The sequence below is a fragment of the Lipotes vexillifer genome, unplaced genomic scaffold, assembly GCF_000442215.2.
Source record: "Lipotes vexillifer unplaced genomic scaffold, Lipotes_vexillifer_v1.1 scaffold2129, whole genome shotgun sequence".
In the NCBI taxonomy this organism is placed as follows: Eukaryota; Metazoa; Chordata; class Mammalia; order Artiodactyla; family Lipotidae; genus Lipotes; species Lipotes vexillifer.
In genome coordinates, this window is record NW_006774629.1 from 220,470 (window position 1) to 243,466 (window position 22,997).

Below are 22,997 nucleotides of genomic sequence, written 5' to 3' on the forward strand. Positions count from 1 at the left end.
CTAACACATATTTAAACACGATATACATATCAGGCACTACTGGAGATTACAGCAGTGAACAAAACAGTAACCTGATCTCACGGAGCTCACACTTTATTGGGAAAAAGAAGATAATGAACCAATACTTATAGTAACTGTTAATTACCATCCATATCAGTTTCCATTTCTTCTCCTTCTTGTGTAGTACTGGGTCTCTGGATCTTTGGCTTGATCACAAAAGGACATTCTTTTCGGCACAAATCTACTTCATGCTATGATCAAGGGGAAAACAGTAAGATAATCCTACATAAATAACGGAGATTAAAAATATTTATAACAAAAGAATATCACAGGCAGATTACAGAACTGGTTTCTAAAAACAAAAGAGGGATAAAATGGCTCTTTAGGGTTATAAGGATAGTTCCTAGGCTCAGCTCTCACTACATACAAGTATATGCAAAGTGCTCCGAAGTGCTCCTTGTATACCTCAAGTCTATAAATGAAGATAGAAAGTCCACTATGGGATTGAAAAGCTGCCATGTCCAGATTGGTGATGAGGTCAACCACTCTGACAGCTCTGGTGACAAATGTTATCTGGTCCTGTTCATCACCAAGAAACTTTATGACCTATTAGGGAGAGAAAAAGGTAAAACCAATCAAATGAAAAGACACAAAGCTGTAAATAATGTGCTCTTCTGGAAACATGCAGTCTAGGGTTTCAGAGAGGCAGCATGGTATAGAAGGAAAAAAATATATGTTTGATTTTTGGTGCTTGCCAAATGATAGCTCTATCACTTCTGAGACTCAACCTCCTGAGGTGATAGGGACATAAATTACCTTTCAGGATTAAATAAAATATTCAGGGAGAAAAGAGCTGGTGCCCAGTGCCCAGCACATGGCAAAGCCTGTCATGCCTAAGGTCACGATAAGATGTGGCAATATCTTAATTAGTACCCAGGGCCTCCTATCACATCATGCTGGACTATGAGCAATTCTTAATAATGGAAATAGCTGCTCTTAAAAGTTGTTAATGAGATAACTAGAAGGCCAAACTTGAGAAATTAAGTATAACATTTTCTGGGTAAGCTTTCTTATGCTAACTGTTCTCACTGCAAACCATTCACAACTCTGTACCCTCTTAGTTGATTTCCCCACAAATGTATTTTTTAAAACAAGTAGAGCACCTTCAATAAGGCTTCCATCATTCCACAGGAGACCAAGGCTTCGCCACCAGCATCGTAGCTGGCCAGATGATATAAAAAAGAGAAGAGAGCAGTGGCAAACTGGTGAGGGTACGGATCCATGGAAGGATCTACAAGGGAAGTGGAGAGAGGGAGAGAAAGAACAAGCTCAGAATTTGGTGTTAAGTTGGCATGATGCTAAACAAAGGCGGACAAAGCAAAGGGTAGGGTTCCTCTTGGTGGCTAGGACAATAACCACCAAAACTTACCAATCATGGCCTGGATACAGTTCCGCACAAGTACAGGCAAAAATCCATGGTAGGAGGCAGTTCCAGTACAGTCAATAATACTGCTGAGTTTGGGAGTTCTCTCCAAGTGGACAATTGATGTTAATGTTCGTAAAGAAGCAGCTTTAATCTCCTTTGAAAACAGAAAGTAAACACGGGATGTGTTAAATAAGAAGTAGATGACTGAACCAAGTTGCTAATACCCACTCTAAAATTTAAGTCATTCTACTGGTAATTGCTTGGAGTAGATGGAGTTCTGTTGAGAATAACATTGAAAATCCTGCGTTTGTTAAATTTGCAGTGAAATATCCAGAGAGGAAAGGGCTAAGCTTCCCTCTTGGGGTTCATTTTAACCTCTGGGAAAAACCAAAAATCAGATAAATACATATGAGCCTGATATACACAGGAAAATATTAATAAATACTTACCATAAGCTGTTTATCTGTTATCTGAAGGACATCTACCAACTCTTCTATCAACCCATTATACAAGATACTGTTTGCGGACTCCTGCAAGGCATTGGAATACACTGCAAAAGGAGAAATAAACACTTTAGGCAAGAAGGCAGTGGTCAAGCCACTGCCCAATGACAAACCTTTTGGTACCTACTGGTTCTGGGGAAGGACTCCCTTCCCACCAGCAATGGAGGGCAGAATCACTGAATTCTAGAGGACTGGATCAAACACAGTGATAAGCTCTAAATACCCACCAAACTGACAGATTCTCCTATTAATGATATTGTCTTGAACAAAGATTTTCAGGAATCAAAAGAGAATGAAGAATTAATATTTTATAACATCACTACTTGATAACTCTATTACACCCTGGACTTCCATTTTAGTCTCTTCATGTGTTTCTATTTTACACTGGAAACACTTATACAAACTGTAAAGAACAGAATTTATAGACTATTGCAGACTAAATCAGAAACTTGTATGACACTGTAGTAAAACTTGAGAGAATGCATGTAATCTACTTCCAATAAATCCCACACAAAGGTAATACTGAACACAGTCTCCTGAAGTGCAAACTAATGGGATTTGAGCACATTCAGTTTTCAACAAACATTTCCTGGGTACCCACTAACATACCAGAAGTTATGCTAGGTATGTTATGCTAGGTATGAATACAAATAGAATAGTAGGAATTTCATTTCAAGGAACTCATAGTTTTAAAGAGTAGAAAAACAAGTAATTACATAATGAAGGATGGTAATATTAACAGGAGCTACCATTTTATACCTATGTGCCTAGCCTGTGCTAGGTACTTTACAGGTTTTCATTTAATCCTCAGATCAGCTTATAAAATACTTATTAAATGAGGAAACTGAGGCCAAAAGGATAAACAGGTGCCTAATAAACTGCAGTCAGGGTGAAAGCCCAGGACTGATTTCAAAACCAGTGTGCTTTCCACTATACCACCCTACAGTTAAAAGTAAAATGCATAGTACTATTCAATGAATTTCAAAATTATACTCCCAAAGAAGAGGAAGATGAAATGGCAAGAGGAAAAATAGGGCCCAGAGGAAGACGACTATCTGAACACTCATAAAAAAAAAAAAAAAAAGAAACAAAAACCCCCCACCCAAATAAAGACTAAACCTATGTGATATATGTCAATCATATCCTCTTTCTGATCCAACATTAAGGAGCCCAAGGATGATGAATACAGTGAACACTAGGAATGCTGGCAATTTTACAATTTAATTTGCCACCTAGGTAACTACAATAAGCCCCATAGCAACAAAGACAGATGAAGTTCAAAGGAAATCAAGTCTAAACTGACTAACCAGGGCCTGTTAATTATAGGGTGTTATTCTCTTACCTAATATAGATATTGCATGCAGCCTGGCCTGAACAGCTTGCAATCGCTTCCTGTGATTAGAAAAGCCATGGGCCAGCCGTATGTGTGTAAATAACAGCATCTGTAGAGACATAAGACCTAAATTAGGAAACCAATGGAAAAGGTGACTATACTTTCTGAGGAAGGGCTAAATCTTACTCACTGGGCTACCTGACATTTGGCAAGAGTTCTGATTGTTATTAATCAAATCAAATATTTGATCACCATTACAATGAGCAGAAAAAAATAACACAACTAAATGTTTTCTTCTTTGTATCCAAAGTGTTGAGCTATCACCACTTATTAGATATTCATGGTGAATAAGGCTGCTTCTGTTTTCCTCAAAGTCTCACCAGGACCTAGGAAGTCAGTTTAAGTGTTGGCCTCATAAAAGATGAGGAAACTAAGGCTCACGGAGGCTAATTTACCCACTGTCTGACTCCATTCTTTCTGCTACGCTATATCCCAGCCCCAGCACATATCAGTGATCTATAGGGATAACAACCACACCCTTTAGATATTTTTAAGACCTATCATACCTGCTTATCCTTAGGAATGCTGTACATTTTGGTAAGAGATTCCATGATTTCAGAAGGGCTTTCTGAAATCTACATTAGAAAAAAAAACTGTTAGGAACAAAAAGTGAACCAAATGTTAAAAACTAACCCATAGTCAAAGATTCCTCTTACCTTGTCAAGTTGCTCTATGTGAATATAATGTAGTGTGTTACTAGATGTCTGAAATTAAAAAGATAGGAGAGTTGTTAGGAGTCACTGTATACCTTAGCTTCCCCCTGCCATAGGACTGCAAGAGCTATCTGAAAAACAAGATGTCACCCCCTAGGTTGAAGCCTCAACTGAATGCTCTCAAAAATCAAAATATTCTTTAGAATCCCCCCAAATGTTCATTTTATATATTTTCAGCAAAGCTTCTTTGAAACCAGTAGATTAAATATATAATGCACATAGCCAGATACATTTCATGTTCTTTCTTATCCCCTTTTAACCTGTATTGACTTAATACCTACAGCCTCTGTATTCACAGTAGAGTGAATCCATGTAAATGGTTTCTTTCTAAATATGCATTAGAGCTGTTCTCAAGGCACCAATAATCTAGAAAGATTATTTATTATTATTATATATTTTAAGTAGAAAGGAAAAAAAAAAGATCTTGTTCACTAGGCCACTTCTAAACCAAAGTGAATTTTAGTATCTCCTCAAAGAATATGCAATGTCCAGATAATTGAAGCAGGACCTTGTAAGCAATACATAGACTTCTTGCAGGCTGGCTTAAGTAGAGAAAGTTCAGCCGATCACTACCTAGACTATTATTCTAAATGGTGGAATTCTCAACTGAGACTGAGAAAAATACACCAGTCCTAACAGTGCCACATAAAGAGTCCTGTCTTTTGGCAGTTCCAACGTAAGTAAGATTCAAACCTATCAGAGCTGGGCAAACAATGAACACTTATTCCTGAGAAGCTGCTGGATATATTTAGCTTGGAAGGGCAGCAACATCATTCCCTCTTTTTACTGAGGAGTCCTAGAAAAGTTGACCCCAGCTACGGATTACTGACTTTATTAGAACAAGTGTGAATGAGACTCACCCTTCTCTCGATTTTGACCTCGGCCCCAGGGTCTGCATAGAATTCAAAGTGTAGTGTAGTTGCACTGGGTGGGTATTTCTGTGTATAAAGCACATGAAAGAATGAGATACCATCTTCTCTTAAATCTTCCCTCGGACTTAGCCACTTGTCCAACTCAGTGTGACAGCAGAATGAGCAGTGTCGTCAGCAGCTACAGTGCCTTCACTCCTTGTTTTAGCAGAGCTCAGATGTCTTGTAACAACACAGAATCAGGAGGGTGGAGCCCAGAGCTCTAAAAGCTTTCATATTCCTTACTTGATAACTCAAGTTATCAGTTGTTCTTTCTTTCAAGAGATCAATTTTGACTGCAGCTATTCTCAAGAGGAAAAAGGCAAGTGTACCCCCAATAATTAATAAGAATCCAAGGATGAAGGACAAATACAAGGGTCTAGGTACCAGTTCGAGAATGGAAAAGAACACTCTTATGGAAATCTCAGTGAATATAATCACCTTTTGAAATATTTTATTCAAACTATGCCTCATGGGCCTACCTTCATAATTCTTTAAATACTCCTTTCCATACCATCCTACATCATTTCTCATGATATCCAACTGCTTTTCTGCACAGGTAGATACCAAGTCAATATAAACCAGACCCTGACAACAAATCCTATTTAACTCTAGAAAAGCAACATGAAAAACAAAGTAAGACTGCAAGAGCATGCCCATTAAAGCATATCTTTGAAAGAAACCGGTAGCAGTGGTTGCCTCTGGGGATGGAGAATTATTGTATACCCCTTTATACTCTTAGAATTTTTTAACATGTATATGTATTACTTCCGTTCAAAGTACACAAAGTTTTCAAAGTCCTATGACATGCCAAATATCAATAAATAAAAGAATGCATGATTTCTTAATATAGGCTGAGACCAAGATGGGTAACAGACATCACGCAAGCCTAGTAGAGTATATCATACTGTTTTGCTCAAGTGGCCAAGAACAAGCTTGATATACATAAGGAGTCTCAGAATTAATCAACTAAACTTTAAGATGAAAAATAATTTTCTCAGAATTAGAATTCCAAACTGAATACCCTTTAAGATTTATATAGCTTTGATTATTAAAACAGACAACATTCACCTCTCATATTACCCAATATCCACTCATATAATGTACACTAAAGAAAGTATACCAGCTAAGGTGGGAAAGTAATTTGTTCTATTTGTAGTTTTCTGTGACCAGAAAAAGAAACATTCTCCTAGGGGTAAAAAGGCTTGTTAAGATAAATACACTAAATTTCACTGCAGCCATTTGTCCTATACATGACAAATTGATAAAAGCAGCAGTACATCTGTTGGAAAATACAGCTGCTTCTTGGCACGGAATTGTATCATAATAATCCAGTTGTGCTTTGTGGTTCTACAGCAACGTATCAAAACAGAGGGGAGGATGGCCTGAGTTCACAGTCTAAACATGGGTTAAAGGTATGAGCAGGACAGGCATGAGGGGTAAACATGGAAAGCACACAGAACACTACAAGTTCTCAATAACCAAAATGGCAGAACTGTTCTCCAAGCAGCCATTCTTAAATCATGCCAGACTGCCCAGAGCTCTGATAGTTCCAGTGAAAAAGTACAAGGAAGTGTACTTTCTGGGATTTTTCATCACTTTCAAACTGACTCACCAAACGCAGTTTCTTACTCAATAGATGGGTATGATCATATACATTATTTCTGAGATTCTTCATTTACCACCAGTACATTGAGAGCCCAAGTTATTTCTAGAAAAGGTATGCTACATCTCAATTGATCTCAGGTTCCTCAAAAGTCCTGATGTGAAGTGGCAACTTTAAATACCATATATTCATTGTAAAGTAAGGCTCAAAAAGAGATCACGCACAGCTCTGTCAAAAGACACCCATATCCCAAAGAGTCACTTACCATCATATGCAAGTCTCTGCAACATTCTGCAAGTCCAAAGCCATTCTCCTTTCCACCCCAGCTCTTGGAAAAAGAGAAAAGACAGTGTTAAAACAGTGCCTAAGGTAGCTTTGTGTATAAAATATTTATGAGTATGTGGCTGCCTGGAACACAGTGTTGAGAAGACATCCAATGTTAAAGTCAAACAAAAAGAGGGAGCAAAGAGAAGCAAGAACTTCAGTAAGACTCAAGGCAAGATGGTCTGCCTAAAGGTGATTTCTCCAATGAGATCAATTTCATTATTCTGTGAGGATGCTACTGAGAAGAACATAAACAGCTCCTGCAAGCAAATTTATTTTATATGCCTGCAGTCAGGCTTGCTGAAAGGTCAGTCTTGATCCATTGGGTCTTCCGTACTGTACTGTGCTTTCCATGCTCAGCCTGCTCACCTCTCACATAGGGTGGAATTACATGCTCTCCAGTTTCTTACTTTTTGACATGAGCCAAAGTGCAAAGTAGAAGATTCTGCATTGCTTACTACTACTGTACTCTGCCACCACAAAGTCTAAAAAACTCATCAACAAGTACTAGCCCCTAAGGTAATAGGGGAGAATGGCTCAACTGTACACTATTATTGACTTCCAAATCCAAAACCTCAGCCATACAATCTTGCTTAAAAACTAGCCTGCATTTTCAACAGCATTTGAGATATCCATCATTTTTGCCTAATTCTGAACTCTCCCAGGGGTGGGGTGGGTACTTGTTGAAAACATTCAAGAGTAAGTGCATTAGTCCCCTGGGACAGGCATACAATTGGGGTAAATAACAGACAAACTGAAAAGCTTGGGAAGAAAGGCTGGGGCGTGCAATGCTTTGGGGAATAAGGGCTTTGAAAAGCCCTTTCCACACACTCCTGGGAATCTAGAAGGCCACATGTATGCCCAATGTTGGGCACATTCTCAGAAAAGACCTGAGAAAGCACTAAGTTCCCACATCTCTGGCTGACACCAGGCTCTATGCAAGCCAGAAGTGAAGGCTAAGTCAGAGTTGTAAACTTCCTGGCTGAGTACTGAAGACAGTGAGTATTCACACTGAAGATACCAACATACACACAGACCCCACCGGCAAAGACGGAGATATTCTGGTTCCAGGAGCTTAAAGCAAATCACTAGCTGACCACTAAGCTAATAGAATAGAGACTTCAATGACCACATAAAACAAAGAATTACAAAGTCAGTTCAGAAAAGTCTAAACAAACAACGACAAATCATAACAACAAACCCTGGGGAGGGGTGAGAATCTGATTTCCAGAGTTGCCACATATAATATCCAAAATGCCCATTATAGCAACATAAGGAGTGATGCCAGCAAGATGGCCAAATAAGATGTCTCTCACTGCACCCCCCACCCCTGCAATAATTTGGCATCCATTCATGGAGAAAAGTGCCTTTATGGGAACTGTGGAAACCAGCCTCATATGCAAAGGGACCTGGGAGGAGGCATACAGACCTCAGTCCCAGCTGTGGACCCTGCAGTGGCCTGTGAACCAGCTGTAGCCACTCTCAGCAGCTGTTTGAGAGCCCGAGGAGAACTGTCTTAAACAATCATCCATGGATGATAAAGGTTAAAGGACAGAATTTTTTAAAAAAAATAAGAGCTAAAATAATGTTAATGAATACACAATATAAAAAGAGGTAAACTGTGACATCAAAAACATAAAATGGAACTGGAATAAAAGAGTAAAGTTTTTCAGATGCAAAGTTAAGTTGTTATCAGTGTTAAAATAAAACGATTATATCTTTTTCTAAATAATAAATTTATTTAATTAATTTATTTATTTTTGGTTGCATTGGGTCTTTGCTGCTGTGCTCAGGCTTTCTCTAGTTGCAGTGAGTGGGGGCTACTCTTCGTTGTGGTGCGTGGGCTTCTCACTGTGGTGGCTTCTCTTGTTGAGGAGCATGGGCTCTAGGCATGTGGGCTCAGTAGTTGTGGCTTGCAGGCTCTAGAGTGCAGGCTCAGTAGTTGTGGCACACGGGCTTAGTTGCTCTGCGGCATGTGGGATCTTCCCAGACCAGGGATCCAACCCGTGTCCCTTGCATTGGCAGGTGGATTCTTAACCACTGCACTACCAGGGAGGTCCCAAAACTATTATATCTATGTTTTATGTAAGGTTCATGGTAACCACAAAGCAAAAACCTAGATTAGATACACAAAAGAACAGTAGGGGATGAAAGCATACTACTATGAAAAACCATCATTCACAAAGAAAGGCAGCAAGAGAAGAAAGGGACAAGGGAAATACAAAACAACAAAAAAAGAACTAGTAAGATGGCATTACTAAGTCCCTGCCTATCAATAATTACTCCAAATGTAGATGGACTGATTTTCCAATCAAAAGGCATAGAGTAGCTGGATGGAAAAAAAAACAAGACCCAACTATATGCTACCTACAAGACTCACCGCAGCTTTAAGGACACACATAGGCTCAAAGTAAAGGGATGGAAAAAGATATTTTACACAAGTGGAAACCAAAAGAGCAGGGATAGCTACTTATATCAGAAAAAACAGGCTTTAACTCATAACCTGTAATGGGAGGCAATTAAGGTCATTATAGAATGATCAAGGGGTCAATTTAAAGAGGATATAACAACTGTAAATTATATGGACATAATGTTGGAGCCTATAAATGTATTAAGCAAATACTAATAGATATGAAGGGAGGAAACAGAGAATACAATAATAGTAGGCGATGTCAACATCTCACTTTCAACAATGGCTAGATTGTACTGAGAGAAAAATCAGGAAGGAAACATTGGATTTGAACTATACTTTAGACCAATGGACCTAGTAGGCATATGTATAACATTTTATTTAACAGCAGGATACACACTCTTCTCAAACCCACATGGAACATTCTCCTTCATAGATTATATGATAGGTCACAAGACAAGTCTCAGCAAATTTAAGATAGAAATCATACCAAGTATCTTTCTGGACCCCAATATGTATGGGGTCCAGTATGAAACTGGAAATCAGTAACAGGAAGAAAACTGGAAAAATTCACAAAGATGTGGAAATTAAACAATACACTACTGAACAACCAATGGGTCAAAAGGCAAATTAAAAACATCTTGAGACAAATGAAAATGAAAACGAAAACAAAACACATGAAAACGAATGAGATGCACCAAAAGCAGTCCTAAGAGGGAAGTTTATAGGAATAAATGCCTACATTAAGAAACAAGGTCTCAAATAAACCTAATTTTATACCTCAACTTGAAACTTGAAAAAGAATAAACTAAGCCTAAAGTTAATAGAAGAAAGGAAATAACAAAGATCAGAACAGAAATAAATGAGAGACTAGAAAAAACACAGAAAAGATTAATGAAAATGAGAGCTCTTTTAAAAAAAACTACTCAACAAAATAGACAAAACTTGAGCTACACTGAGAAAAAAAGGCTGAAGACTCAAATAAATAAAATGAGAAACAAAAGAAGAGACATAACTGATACCACAGATACAAAGGATCATCAAGAGACTACTATGAACAAACTGTCAACAAATTGGATAACCGAGAAGAATTGGATAAATTCCTAGAAATATATAATCTAACAAAACAAAATCATGGAGACATAGAAAATATGAATATACCAATAATGAGTAAGCCGACTGAATCAGTAATCAAAAAATACCCCAAAAAGAAAATTCCAGGACCAAATGGTTTCCTTGGTGAATTTCTCCAAACATTTAAAGAATAACCAATCCTTCTCAAACTTTTACCAAAAAATTGAAGAGGAGGGAACACTTCCAAACTCATTGCTTGAAAAGTTACCACTGTTTGGCCAAAATTACCCTGATAACAAAGCCAGATAAGGACACTACAAGAACAGAAAACTACAGGCCAGTATCCCTGATGAACAAACTTGCAAAAGTCCTCAGCAAACTACCAGCAAACCAAGTTCAACAGCATATTAAAAGGAACATACACCACGATTTAAGTGGGATTTATCCCTGGGATGCAAAGATGTTTCAACACATACAAATCAATAAGTGTGATACCACATTAAGAGAATGAAAGACAAAAATCACATGATCATCTCAAAAGTTGCAGAAAAAACAATGACAAAATTCAACATCCTTTCATAATAAAAACTCAAAAATGGGGAACAGAAGGAACATACCTCAACATGATAAAGGCCACATATGACAAGCCCACAGCTAACAGCATACTCAAGGATGAAAGGGTGAACCCTTTCCCTCTAAGATCAGGAACAAGACAAGGGTGCCCACTCTAACCACTCCTGTTCAACACAGTATTGGAAATACTAGCCAGAGCCAATTAGGCAAGAAAAAGAAATAAGGCATACAATTCAGAAAGGAAGAAGTAAAACTGTTTCCATTTGCAAATGATATGATCTTATATATAGAAAACCCTCAAGGCTCCAGCAAAAAACTGTTAGAATTAAATTCAGTAAAGTTGCAGGATACAAAATCAACATACAGAAATCAGTCACATCTCTATACACTATCTGAAAAAGAAATAAAACAATCCCATTTACAATAGCATAAAAAACAGTAAAATACTTAGAAATAAATTTTACCAAGGAGGTAAAAATCTGTACACTGAAAACTATAAAACACTGATGAAAGGCATTAAAGAAGACACAAACATTCTATGTTCATGGATTGGAAGAATTAATACTGTCAAAATGTCCACAGTACCAAAAGCAATCTACAGATTTTAATTACTATCAAAATTTCAATGACATTTTCCCCAGAAATAGGAAAAACAATCCTTAAATTTAAATGGAACCAAGAAGACCCCAAACAACTAAAGCAATCCTGAGAAAGAACAAAGCTACAGGTATCATACTTCCTGATTTCAAACATCATTACAAAGCTATAGTAATCAAAACAGTACGGTATTAGCATATTAAAAACACACACAGACCAACAGACATAATCAAGAGCCCAGAAGTAAATCTTCACATAGTCAACTAATATTTGAAAGGGAGCCAATAATCAATGGGGAAAATATACTCTCTTCAATAAATGGTGCTGGGAAAACTGGATAACCAGTTTTCTGGATAACACACAGAAAAATGAAATTTGACGCCCTATCTTATACCATTCAAAAAATTAACCTAAATTTGGGGCTTCCCTGGTGGAGCAGTGGTTGAGAGTCCGCCTGCCGATGCAGGGGACACGGGTTCATGCCCTGGTCCAGGAAGATCCCACATGCTGCAGAGCGGCTAGGCCCGTGAGCCATGGCCACTGAGCCTGCGCGTCTGGAGCCTGTGCTCCTCAATGGGAGAGGCCACAGCAGTGAGAGGCCTGAGTACTGCAACAACAACAACAACAAAATTAACCTAAATTAAAGACTTCAACATAAGACCTGAAACCATAAAGCTCCTAAAAGAAAACACAGGGTAAAAGCACCCCAACATTGGTCTTGGTGACAACTTTTTGGACATGACACCAAAAGCAACAAAGGCAAACTGCATCAAACTGAAACACTTCTGCACAGCAAAAGAAACAATCAACAAAATGAAAAGAGGACCTGCAGAATAGGAGAAAATATCTGCAAACCATTATATCTGATAAGAAATTACTATCCAAAATATAAAGAACTCATATTGATACAACTGAATAACAATAACAAAAGCCAACCATCTGATTTTAAAATGGGCAGAGGAACTGAACAGACATTTTTCCAAAGACAATACACAAATGGCCAACAGTTACATGAAATGGTTCTCAGTATCACTAGCCATCAGGGAAATGGGAATCATAGCAACAGTGATATATCACTTCACACCTGACAGAATGGCCATTTTCAAGAAGAGATAACAAGTATTGGTGAGTATTTGGAGAAAAGGGGACCCTTGTGCGCTGTTGGTGGGAATATAAATTGGTATAGCCACTACAGAAGATAAACAGTATGGAGGTGCCTCAAAAAATTAAAAACAGAACTATTATATGATCCAGCAATCCCAGTTCTGGCTATCTATCCAAAAGAAAGGAAATCAGGACAAAGAGATATCTGCACTCCCATATTTACTATAAAGTTATTCACACTAGCCAAGGTATGGGAACAACTTAAGTGTCTGTCTATGGATGAATGGATAAAGAAGGTGTGCTGTACACACACACACACACACACACACACACACACACGAAATATTGTTCAGCCACAAGAAAGAAGGAAATCTCCCCTTATGCGACAACATGGATGGACATTGAGGGCATTCTAGTAAGTGAATAAATCAGACAGAGAAAGACAATTACTGTATGGTATCATTTATACATGGAATCTAAAAAAGCTCAACACATAGAAATAGAGGTTAGAATGGTGGTTGCCAGGGACTGGGGATTGGGGGAAATGTGGAGATGTTGGTCAAATCGCACAAACTTCTACTGTGGTAATCATTTTGCAATATATTAAGTGTATCAAATCATCATGTTGTATACCTTTAAGTTACACAATGCTTTAATTCAATTATATCCCCATAAAACCAGAAAAAATTAATTAATAGAAACCATTCCTGAGCAAGTCCAGACACTGGATTTAGTAGGCAAAGACTTTAAATCATCTATTTTAAATATGCTTAAAGAGCTAAATGAAATCATATAAAAAGAACTAAAGGAAACCATGAGAATGATGTCTCATCAAACAAAGAATGTCAATAAAAAGTCAGAGGTTATAAAAAAGGAAGCAAACAAATTCTGGAGCTGAAAAAGCACAATAACAGAAATGAAAAATTCACTAGAGTGGTTCAACAGCAGATGTAAGCAGGGAGAAAAATGAATCAATGAACTTAATTAAATATATATAATGTTAGGTGGTAATATGTGCTACAGAAAAAAATGACGCAAAGTGTAACAGGGAGTATGGTAGGTGTTCTAATTTTAAAATAGGATGGTAGGGAAGACTTCACTGAGATGGTGGCTCTTAAGACTTAGAGAAGATAAGGGAGCAAGCCATAGAGACAACTGGGGATGTAGCTGTGCAGAGGCCCTGCAGCAAGAGTGTGCCTGCCACTGTCCAGGAAAGCAAGGGTGCCAGTTATCTGGAATGGACTGAGCCTGGGGGAAAGAAATGTGAGGTGAGGTCAAAGTTTGATTTTGTACACATTACATTTGATATCCAGCAGAGATTTTGAGAAGGCAGTAAATATATAAGTTTGAGGTTCAAGGAAAACATACAATTTTTGGAGTCAACGGTCCTTAAAACCATGAAATTGGATCAGATCACCTAGGCAAAATGCATTGATAGCTGGATAAGACACAGAGCCTGGGGTGGAGCCCTGGGCCACTCTAACACTCGGAGGCAGCAGAAGAGGAGGCACCAGTCAAGCAGACATAGAAGGGCAACAATGGAGGACCAGGAGGGTGGTTTGGAAGCTAAGACTTTAAAAATGGTATTTTCAAAGAATATTTAATGCTGTGGGAAAATACTCACCATAGGTTACATGGGTGGGGGGGAAGCAGCATATGAAACACAATGTTAGTTATTTTTTCTACATGGTGGTGGTTGAAGATTATTATTATTTTCTTCTTTATACTTTTTTGTATTTTCTTAATTTTCAACACTGAACATGCATCACTTTTATAAAAATTCTGACAAATTTATTTGAAAATAAATATTGGAAGGTGAAAAAAAAATAATCAATGAACCTGAAGACAGGTCAATTGAGATTACCCAGTCTGAAGAACAGATAGAGGAAAAAAAAAGTAAACAGAGGTTAAGAGATCTGTGGGACTTCACCAAGTATACCAACATACACATAATGGGAGTCCAAGGGGAAGAGACAGAAAAAGGGGCAAAGAGATTATTTAAAGAAATAATGGCCAAAACATCAAATTTGACAAAAGACATGAATCTATAAATCCAAGAAGCTCAATGAAATTCAACAAGATAAAACAACACAGATCCACAGAAAGACACATTATAATCAAATTGTAAAAGGCCAAGACAGAGAGAATAATCTTGAAAGCAGAAGGAGAAATGTGACTTGTTATGTACAAGGGATCCTCACAGCTGATTTTTCATCAGAAACGATGGAGGCCAGAATGCAGTGGGAAGACATATTCAAAGTGCTAAAAGAAAATAACTGCCAATCAGATTCTATATCTGGCACAGTTATCTTTCATAAATGTAGGAGAAATTAACACTTTCTCAGATAAAAGCTGAAAGAGCTTGTTGCTAGTAGACCTGCCTATAAGAAACGCTAAACGGGAGTCCTTCAGGCTGAAATGAAAGGACACGCCACAGTAACCTGACTCCATATGAAGAAATTAAGAACACCAGTAAGTTAATTTCATAGGTAAATATAAAAGGTATTATTAATGTATTTTTGGTTTGTAACTCCTTTTTTTCTGAGTGTTTTAAAAGACAACTACATAAAAAAGTAAATTCTACATCTATGTTGAATGGGCACACAATATATAAAGATGTAATTTGTGGCAACAACATACAGTGGGAGGAAAGTGCTATATAGGAGGAAAGTTTTTGTCTACTCTTAAAACTAAGTTGGTATTAATTTGAACTAACTTTTCATTAATGAAGATGTCAGTTGTAATACACAGGGAAAACATTAATAACTAGACAAAAGATAAAACAAGAAAACTAAGACTTGAATATTAAATCAACTAGACCTAACAGATATATACATATATATAGAACAATCCATCCCACAACAGAATATACATTCTTCTCAAGTACATACAAAACAGTCTCCCATATAGACCATATGTTAGGCCACAAAACAAACTTTAAGAAACTTCTAAAAAAGAATAAAATCACACAAAGTATCATATCCAACAACAGAAAGAAATTAGAAATCCGTAACAGAAGGAAATCTGGAAAATTCACGAACACATGGAAATTAAACAATATACTGTTAACAACCAATGGGTAAAAGAAGAAATCAAAAGGGAAATTAGAAAATCCCTTAAGATGAATGAAAATGAAAACACTTCATATCAAAACTTATGGGATACATTTATGGGATAAAGCTGTGCTTAGAGGGAAATTTACAGCTGTTAATTGCCTACATTTAAAAAAGAAAGATCTCAAATCAATAACCTAACAGTCTACCTTAAGGAACTAGAAAAACAGCAGCAAACTAAACCCAAAGCAAACATAAAGAAGGAAATAGTAAAACTGGAGCAGAGATAAATGAAACAAAATAGAAAAACAGAATCAGCTAAACCAAATTTGTTTCTTTGAAGATATCAACAAAAATAGACAAACCTTTAGCTACACTGACCAAAAATAAAGTATGTTCTTGCTCTCTCAAGCTTGTTCTTTTAAAATATACATATAGGAGGAACCAGTGAAAAGGGAAAGATTTAAGACAGCTATTCTGTTCATCTTCAATAACGCCCAGAACAAGTTACTTGATTTCTCTGATCTTTACCTCAAAATTGAGCCTATGCACAGGGGCATACCTTATTTTACTGTGCTTTGCAGATACTGCTTTTTTAATTGAAGGTTTGTGGCCACCCTGCATTGAGCAAGTCTACTGGTTTTTTCATTTTTCCAACAGCATTTGCTCACTTCATGTCATTGTGTCACATTTTGGTAATTCTTGCAATATTTCAAACCTTTTCATCATTATTATATTTGTTATGATGATCTGTGATCATTGTTATTACTATTGTCATTATTTTGGGGTGCCACGAACCATGCCCATACAAGACGGCAAATTTAATGGAAAAAAAAATGTGTTCTGACTGCTCCACTGACTGGCTGTTCTACCATCTCTCTCCCTCTCCTCAGGCCTCTCTGTTCCCTGAGACACAATAATATTGAAATTAGGCCAATTAATAAACTTACAAGGGCCTCTAAGTATTCAAGTAAAAGGAACAGTTGCACATCTCTCACTCTGTATCAAAAGCTAAAAATGATTAAGCTTAGTGATTCTTACACACTGGATCCATTTCTGGAAATTTTCCACTGTTATTACCACACTATTTTAATTCCTTTTAGCTTTATAAAAAAAGTTAATACCCAATAGGAAGAGTACTTCCTCATTTCATTTTCAATATTTTCTTGGCTATTCCCAGGACTTCCAGTGAAGAAACATGGAATTTGCTGAAAACTGTGAGGACAAGGGATATATAAATACTTGATGCCACATAGGGGTGACAGGTAAGTCAAACCAAGGAACTGAATTTGCAAGGTGGAATAAGCTCGAAAGGCTATGTATCTTCACAATTATTTTCCTTTTGTTTCTTCTGTTGTCACAACTAATTGTTTTTTAGAATAGTTCAACTATTACTGTCACCACTAAATCTTTCTATCTTTTGTAATCTAATAAAAACCAAGTGCCTACGATAAGGAAGTTGTGGTAAGCTGGGATCCTTAAAAGACCATGTCAAGCCAAACTTGATTCATGAAAGTCTGTGATGTTGTGACATTTCTGAGATATTACCATTATTAAATACAAAGAAACATTTCTTTCAAAATTATGTAAAGTTAATATGGGAAAACACTGATGCTAGTATGTTAAGTAAATAAAGTAGGATATCAAGTTACATATACTATATGCATTCAGCTATGTAAATATGCATAAAGACTAAGAAAATGTACCAAAATGTGGAGTAGACACATAATTATGATAAATTTTCTTCTGTACATTTCCAAAATTTTTACATAATAAGCACATATTTTTATGTTTGTTTTGCAGCCAACAAGATAAACCTATGGAATGTTTAAGATTCAAGGGTCCTTATTAGTTAGTACTAAGAATAACTAGTTCTTTGTCCTTTTAATTATGCCCCTATATCACTTTCTCAACTACTATGTGAGCTTTTTAAAGAAAAGAACATGTTTTATACTATATCCAGCACAGGATTAGCCATATACTTCTTGAATGTTATCAAGTGGAAGAGTTGGGTGTGGATTCAAGGAGCTGGGTCTCAGGCTGACACCCAGGTTTGGAACATAAACCATGCTTAATCAACTCTACAAACAGCAGTTATCACATTTTACACTTTATCAGGGGCTAAAAGCCCATGGGCTTTTCCTAAAAATAATGTAACTTCTGAATCTCATCGTCCTCACCTACTCCACAGTTACCATATGATCCTGGCAATTAAGTAGACACCCAATAAATAACATTTGTATCAACCATGTCATATTTGACACCATCTCACTAGATGGGATTTGCTCAAGAATGGGTATGTATTCAGATATCAGGGAAAAGGTCTTGATGCCTTTGGGATGGAACTATAAGAATCTGGTAAGATTTTTAACTTTGCCCAATAGGATAGATTAAACCAATGGTTCTCAAAGTATGGTCCCTGGACCAGCAGCCTCAACATCCCCTGGAAACTTATTAGCAATGCACATTACTGGGCTCTGCCCTAGGCCTACTGAATCAGAAATGGGGGTTGCAGTAATTGAGGTAAAGGGGTATGAGCAGACAGGGGAGGGAGACTAATCTATGCTTTAATAAATCGACTCTTTCTCATGCATGCTCAAGTTTGAGAACCAGTGTCCTAGATCCTCACAAAAATCAACCAACTGGCTTTTAACTGATTCAAGTCTTCCTGGAGAACTTCTGCTATATTTGCAGTTCACTAATATCTGTGCATAGTCACAACTGGCTCACATCACTGGGTTAACTGAGTCACTAAAAAACTATCGTGAGAAAATGGTTAAAAATAATCTTGGGGCTTCCCTGGTGGCGCAGTGGTTGAGAGTCCGCCTGCCAATGCAGGGGACACGGGTTCGTGCCCCGGTCTGGGAAAATCCCACATGCCGCGGAGCGGCTGGGCCTGTGAGCCATGGCCACTGAGCCTGCACATCTGGAGCCTGTGCTCCGCAACAGGAGAGGCCACAACAGTGAGAGGCCCGCATAGCGCCAAAAAAAAAAAAAAAATCTTGTATTTGCAAATCCAAGGAAATATGCTCAAATTTTAAGGGAGGCTCCATCTGGTTGAATAACAGGTGATTAACATTCTCTTTATACTTTCCTATACATCCTAGAATTTTTGTAACACATGTTACATTTATAACCACACAAAAATGATTCTAAAGTAACCATGCACCTAAAAATAGCCTGAAACTTGAGTTGCATGACTTGTGAGGTAACCATTTATTATTCAGCTTTTAAAAAGTTAGCCCTACCAACTTTCTTCCAAGAAAGCTTTCTAGCAATGGCTACCTCTCTCAAACCTGAGTATGCATTATCAGTTTGCCTCTACAAACACTGGACAATAGTTTGACTAAGCGAATTTAACATGAGCCTTTTTGCCTTCAATTAACAATCATTACCACAGACCAATTACTGAGCACAGCACTAAGAACCCTACATTTTATTTTATTCTGAAAGTACTCTTAAGGTAGATATAACTAAATAAATTCTCAGATGAGAAAACTGCTATCAGAGCTAATAAGGTAGGCCAGGACTCAAAATCCAGATCTTTTATTGCAGCCAATATTTCCCTCCAAGTAGAATCGGATTCTAAACTTTCTTTCCAGAAGAGAAGTGGCCATTTTTGAACAAAGAGAGATTCTCTTTGTGAGCAGAGATTCATGAAATCCCTCAAAATTACTTCATAAAATTGAGAATACTTCCTAGGATTTTGGGGGTAACTTAGTTAAATGGGCCCCAATAGTTCTACTCAATTAGGCCAGTAAAGTTAACTTACAGATTCCTATTCATTTTGACACTGCAAGAAACACCTGTGAAAAGGAATAACAGGGTCCAACTTCTGTGTCCTTCCAACTCTTCACCCATGACTCACCTCTGCCAAATGCTGCAGCCGGGTTAGCAGTGGGGTTCTCTTGTCAGATCCAAGGCGTGTGATATAATTTGATCTTTTGCTAAATACGTACAGAAGGTTGAGGACTGCCAGCACCACTTGCATATCAGAAGAAGCCAATAAAGTTGTCAAATGCTACAGGAGACAAAAATGGGGGGGGCAAGTTCATGGTATCAGGCATACAAGACCTTGAAAACTTGAAACGCCATGGATTTATAAAGCTATCAAGAAGTTTAACAATACAAAAAAAATTATAAATATTTGAGCACCTACAACATGTAACCTTATGCCAAAGCAGCTTACAATCTGGCAGCAAGCCAGAAAGTCCAATTTAAGTTAAAAAAATGTGAACAGTTCAAAATTACATAGGTGTCTCCACAGAAAGAAACAGATTACAAAAGAGACAAATGTAATATATTCTAATACAGAGCAGAACTCAAGAATATTAAGTTTCCAACTAGACTAAAAGTATAGACTAAGATAATTTTACGCTCCTTCTGCATCCTTTACAACAAATACAAAATTGGAATTAATTAAAACACAGGGTTCTTCATATAGAAACTAAAAATAACAACAGCTGGTGGCACTTATGACTGTTACAATACAGTGTATGTAACAATAACCCAAGAGTAACTATTTTTGCTCTTTAATACAATCAAAATTCACCAATATATTGAAACATTTGGTTAGTGTTAAAATCAGTATGTAATTTAGCTGGAAATGAACCAAAGTATTTCTGGTTGCTGATTATCCACAGAAGGCTATGGATTTCCTTTTGCAGCTTATCTATTTCATCTTCAACAGACTGCTTAGCCATCCCCTACTTAAAACTTCAGGCACTAGGTCTTTAGTTCAGTTATTCCACTTCTCTTCTTAAGCCATTTACTTTCTGTTTGTTCTGATTCTGTTTCTTTAATGAAGACTTAGGAAAAGTAACACATAACAACAAGGCACTAAATCAAGTGATAAAAACTCTAAAGTTAGGCTAAAGGAAGACAGTTTCTTCTTATACTGATTTTTGACCAATTCAAAAGTTCACTAATTCCTGTGCTCACTTTATTCTTTTAAAAATACATAGCATGAAGCAAGAGAGAGGCATGGACATATATACACTACCAAATGTAAGGTAGATAGCTAGTGGGAAGCAGCCGCGTAGCGCAGGGAGATCAGCTCCATGCTTTGTGACCGCCTGGAGGGATGGGATAGGGAGGGTGGGAGGGAGGGAGACACAGGAGGGAAGAGATGTGGGAACGTATGTATATGTATAACTGATTCACTTTGTTATAAAGCAGAAACTAACACACCATTGTAGAACAATTATACCCCAATAAAGATGTTTTTAAAAAAAAGAATACATAGCATGCTATTAATATACATTTTGGGAAGGGGGAGAAGAAATTAAAAAGCAGCACACTAAAACTTAGAAAAGCAGTAAGCGCAGTAATGTGTCAAGGAAATCAAGTTATGTCTAATATTTTAAAAGTAATTTGGGGCTGCTCTGATAACCTGAGACCAAGATCAATTCCTGTAAATTCCCAAGAATACATCAATACATGTATTACATTCTCATTAATTTCTTAAATCTTAAAAGGCAAGGTGAAGGTGACAGTAAAGAACCTTCCCATCAACCCTGTGAAGGGTATCTTTAGCCAAGAAACATCCTACCATTGTCTTTGACATTGAAAACCCCAGAACTCCATAATGAAAAGGAAAGAATCATCAGAAAGAAAGAACAATTTCCTTATTCTGGACATGAACAATTCTAGTTAAGAACAGATCACAGGCTTGAACCTCTCCTACCTCTATGGAACTATACAGATGCCGGGAAAAGCTGTACTCAATGAGCAAGGCTGTGAAGTTCAACACAGCCAAGAGAAGCATCTTCAGTTGTTCTCTTTCTGGCCTATCACACACGAGCATCCATGACATATTCTCCACTGTCTGTCCAGCGTCTGCCAGAATTCCATCAAAGCGGTCCAATAGATCCACCCAGTGATATAACTCGCACTGGAGAGGGGAAGAGAAAGAGAAAGATATAAGAATAAGGTAGGGCTTCCCTGGTGGCGCAGTGGTTGAGAGTCCGCCTGCCAGTGCAGGGGACACGGGTTCGTGCCCCGGTCCGGGAGGATCCCACGTGCCGCGGAGCGGCTAGGCCTGTAAGCCATGGCCGCTGAGCCTGTGCTCCGCAATGTGAGAGGCCACAACAGTGAGAGGCCCGCGTACCGCAAAAAACAAAAAAATACATGTGCTAACACCGGGAGACACCACAAAACCCCTACAGCTAGGTCTTCAAAAGGAGAATTCTGGCTACCTCTGAGGTCTAAAAACACAAGGACTTTCCCTGCCAGAATCCACTTTATCTGAAGTGCTTATTTTTAGAGTTATCTAAAGAAGTCTTTTAAGCTAAGAGTAAAAATCCTGAGACTATCTCAAACTCATACTGTCAGTCAAACTAAAGGAATTTTGTGGTTGAGATTCTTTATCATCACCTGTATAAACATTCTTCATCCTTGGCTAGCAAAATTTTCCTTTTACATTTCTTTCAAAATTTCCTTGGCAACCATTCACAGGCTAAAAATTACTGGTCTAGAGCTGTGCCAGACACACACTAGATGCTTATTAAGTTAATTGCTGAACGAGGCTACCTCATTTTGGTTTCTCTTTTGGGAGTATGGGTTTACATACCTTTCCAATGTTCCATGTTTTGATCTGCTGCAGTTCCAAGAGGAGTTGCTCATCATTACAAACTTTGAGTTTGTCTATTAAAGCTCTGCAGTCTGCAGGCTGAGAAAAACAAACAGGTATTCACAAAAGGGTGTTATGGAGTATGAGGGAGACACAACAAGGAAGAATAGGAAAAAAAAACCCCTTATGTCAACACACTCAATGATTTAACTTTTGATAGAACGCACTACTTAAATGGAAATTTGCCAGACGATCACTTGAGATTAATACAGAAATCTTACAATGAAACAATCCATCCGTATATTTTTTTAAAACCTGGATGAACCTATAGATGTAGACAAACTACTTGGAAGTGTACAGACAACAGAAATAAAGGAAACAAGCTATATATCAATAAAAACAAAATGAAGGAATCTGTATCACAGTCTGAAAGCTAACCAGAATGCCTGATAAGAAAGGTTCAATTAGAGGAACACTGAGGAGCCCTAGTGAATTCACAAAGGTGAAGATTAGCACTAGCTATATTTTTCTACAACATTAAACCGTCCAATTATAGGAGGCAAAGAATTTCTGAACTGTGTAAAACTAGGACTCCATTCTTACTTGGGGTTTCCATTTCCATATATTCCTGCTCTGTTTTACTGATGAAAGGGCCTGTTTGTCAGGTAACAAGGTGTGGATTCAAAGTTCATAGTAAGTTTCCAAAAGTGGAGCTGGTGGCGGGGGCGCGGGGGGGGGGGGA

General features: G+C 37.6%; 1 protein-coding gene across 1 annotated transcript in view; it reads right to left on the reverse strand.

Moving 5' to 3' along the window:
- Positions 1-22,997, reverse strand: part of HUWE1 (HECT, UBA and WWE domain containing E3 ubiquitin protein ligase 1) — a 138,425-nt gene that overhangs the window by 90,830 nt on the left and 24,598 nt on the right. The window contains exons 3-15 of the mRNA XM_007449397.1: positions 22,256-22,354; positions 21,371-21,577; positions 19,553-19,705; positions 6,815-6,877; positions 4,896-4,973; positions 3,979-4,026; positions 3,829-3,897; positions 3,272-3,371; positions 1,876-1,976; positions 1,430-1,580; positions 1,164-1,291; positions 466-606; positions 146-251 (exon numbers count right to left, since the gene is read on the reverse strand). Of these exons, the coding sequence (XP_007449459.1) occupies positions 146-251; positions 466-606; positions 1,164-1,291; positions 1,430-1,580; positions 1,876-1,976; positions 3,272-3,371; positions 3,829-3,897; positions 3,979-4,026; positions 4,896-4,973; positions 6,815-6,877; positions 19,553-19,705; positions 21,371-21,577; positions 22,256-22,354 (1,444 nt within the window). The remainder of the gene's footprint in view (positions 1-145; positions 252-465; positions 607-1,163; positions 1,292-1,429; positions 1,581-1,875; positions 1,977-3,271; positions 3,372-3,828; positions 3,898-3,978; positions 4,027-4,895; positions 4,974-6,814; positions 6,878-19,552; positions 19,706-21,370; positions 21,578-22,255; positions 22,355-22,997) is intronic.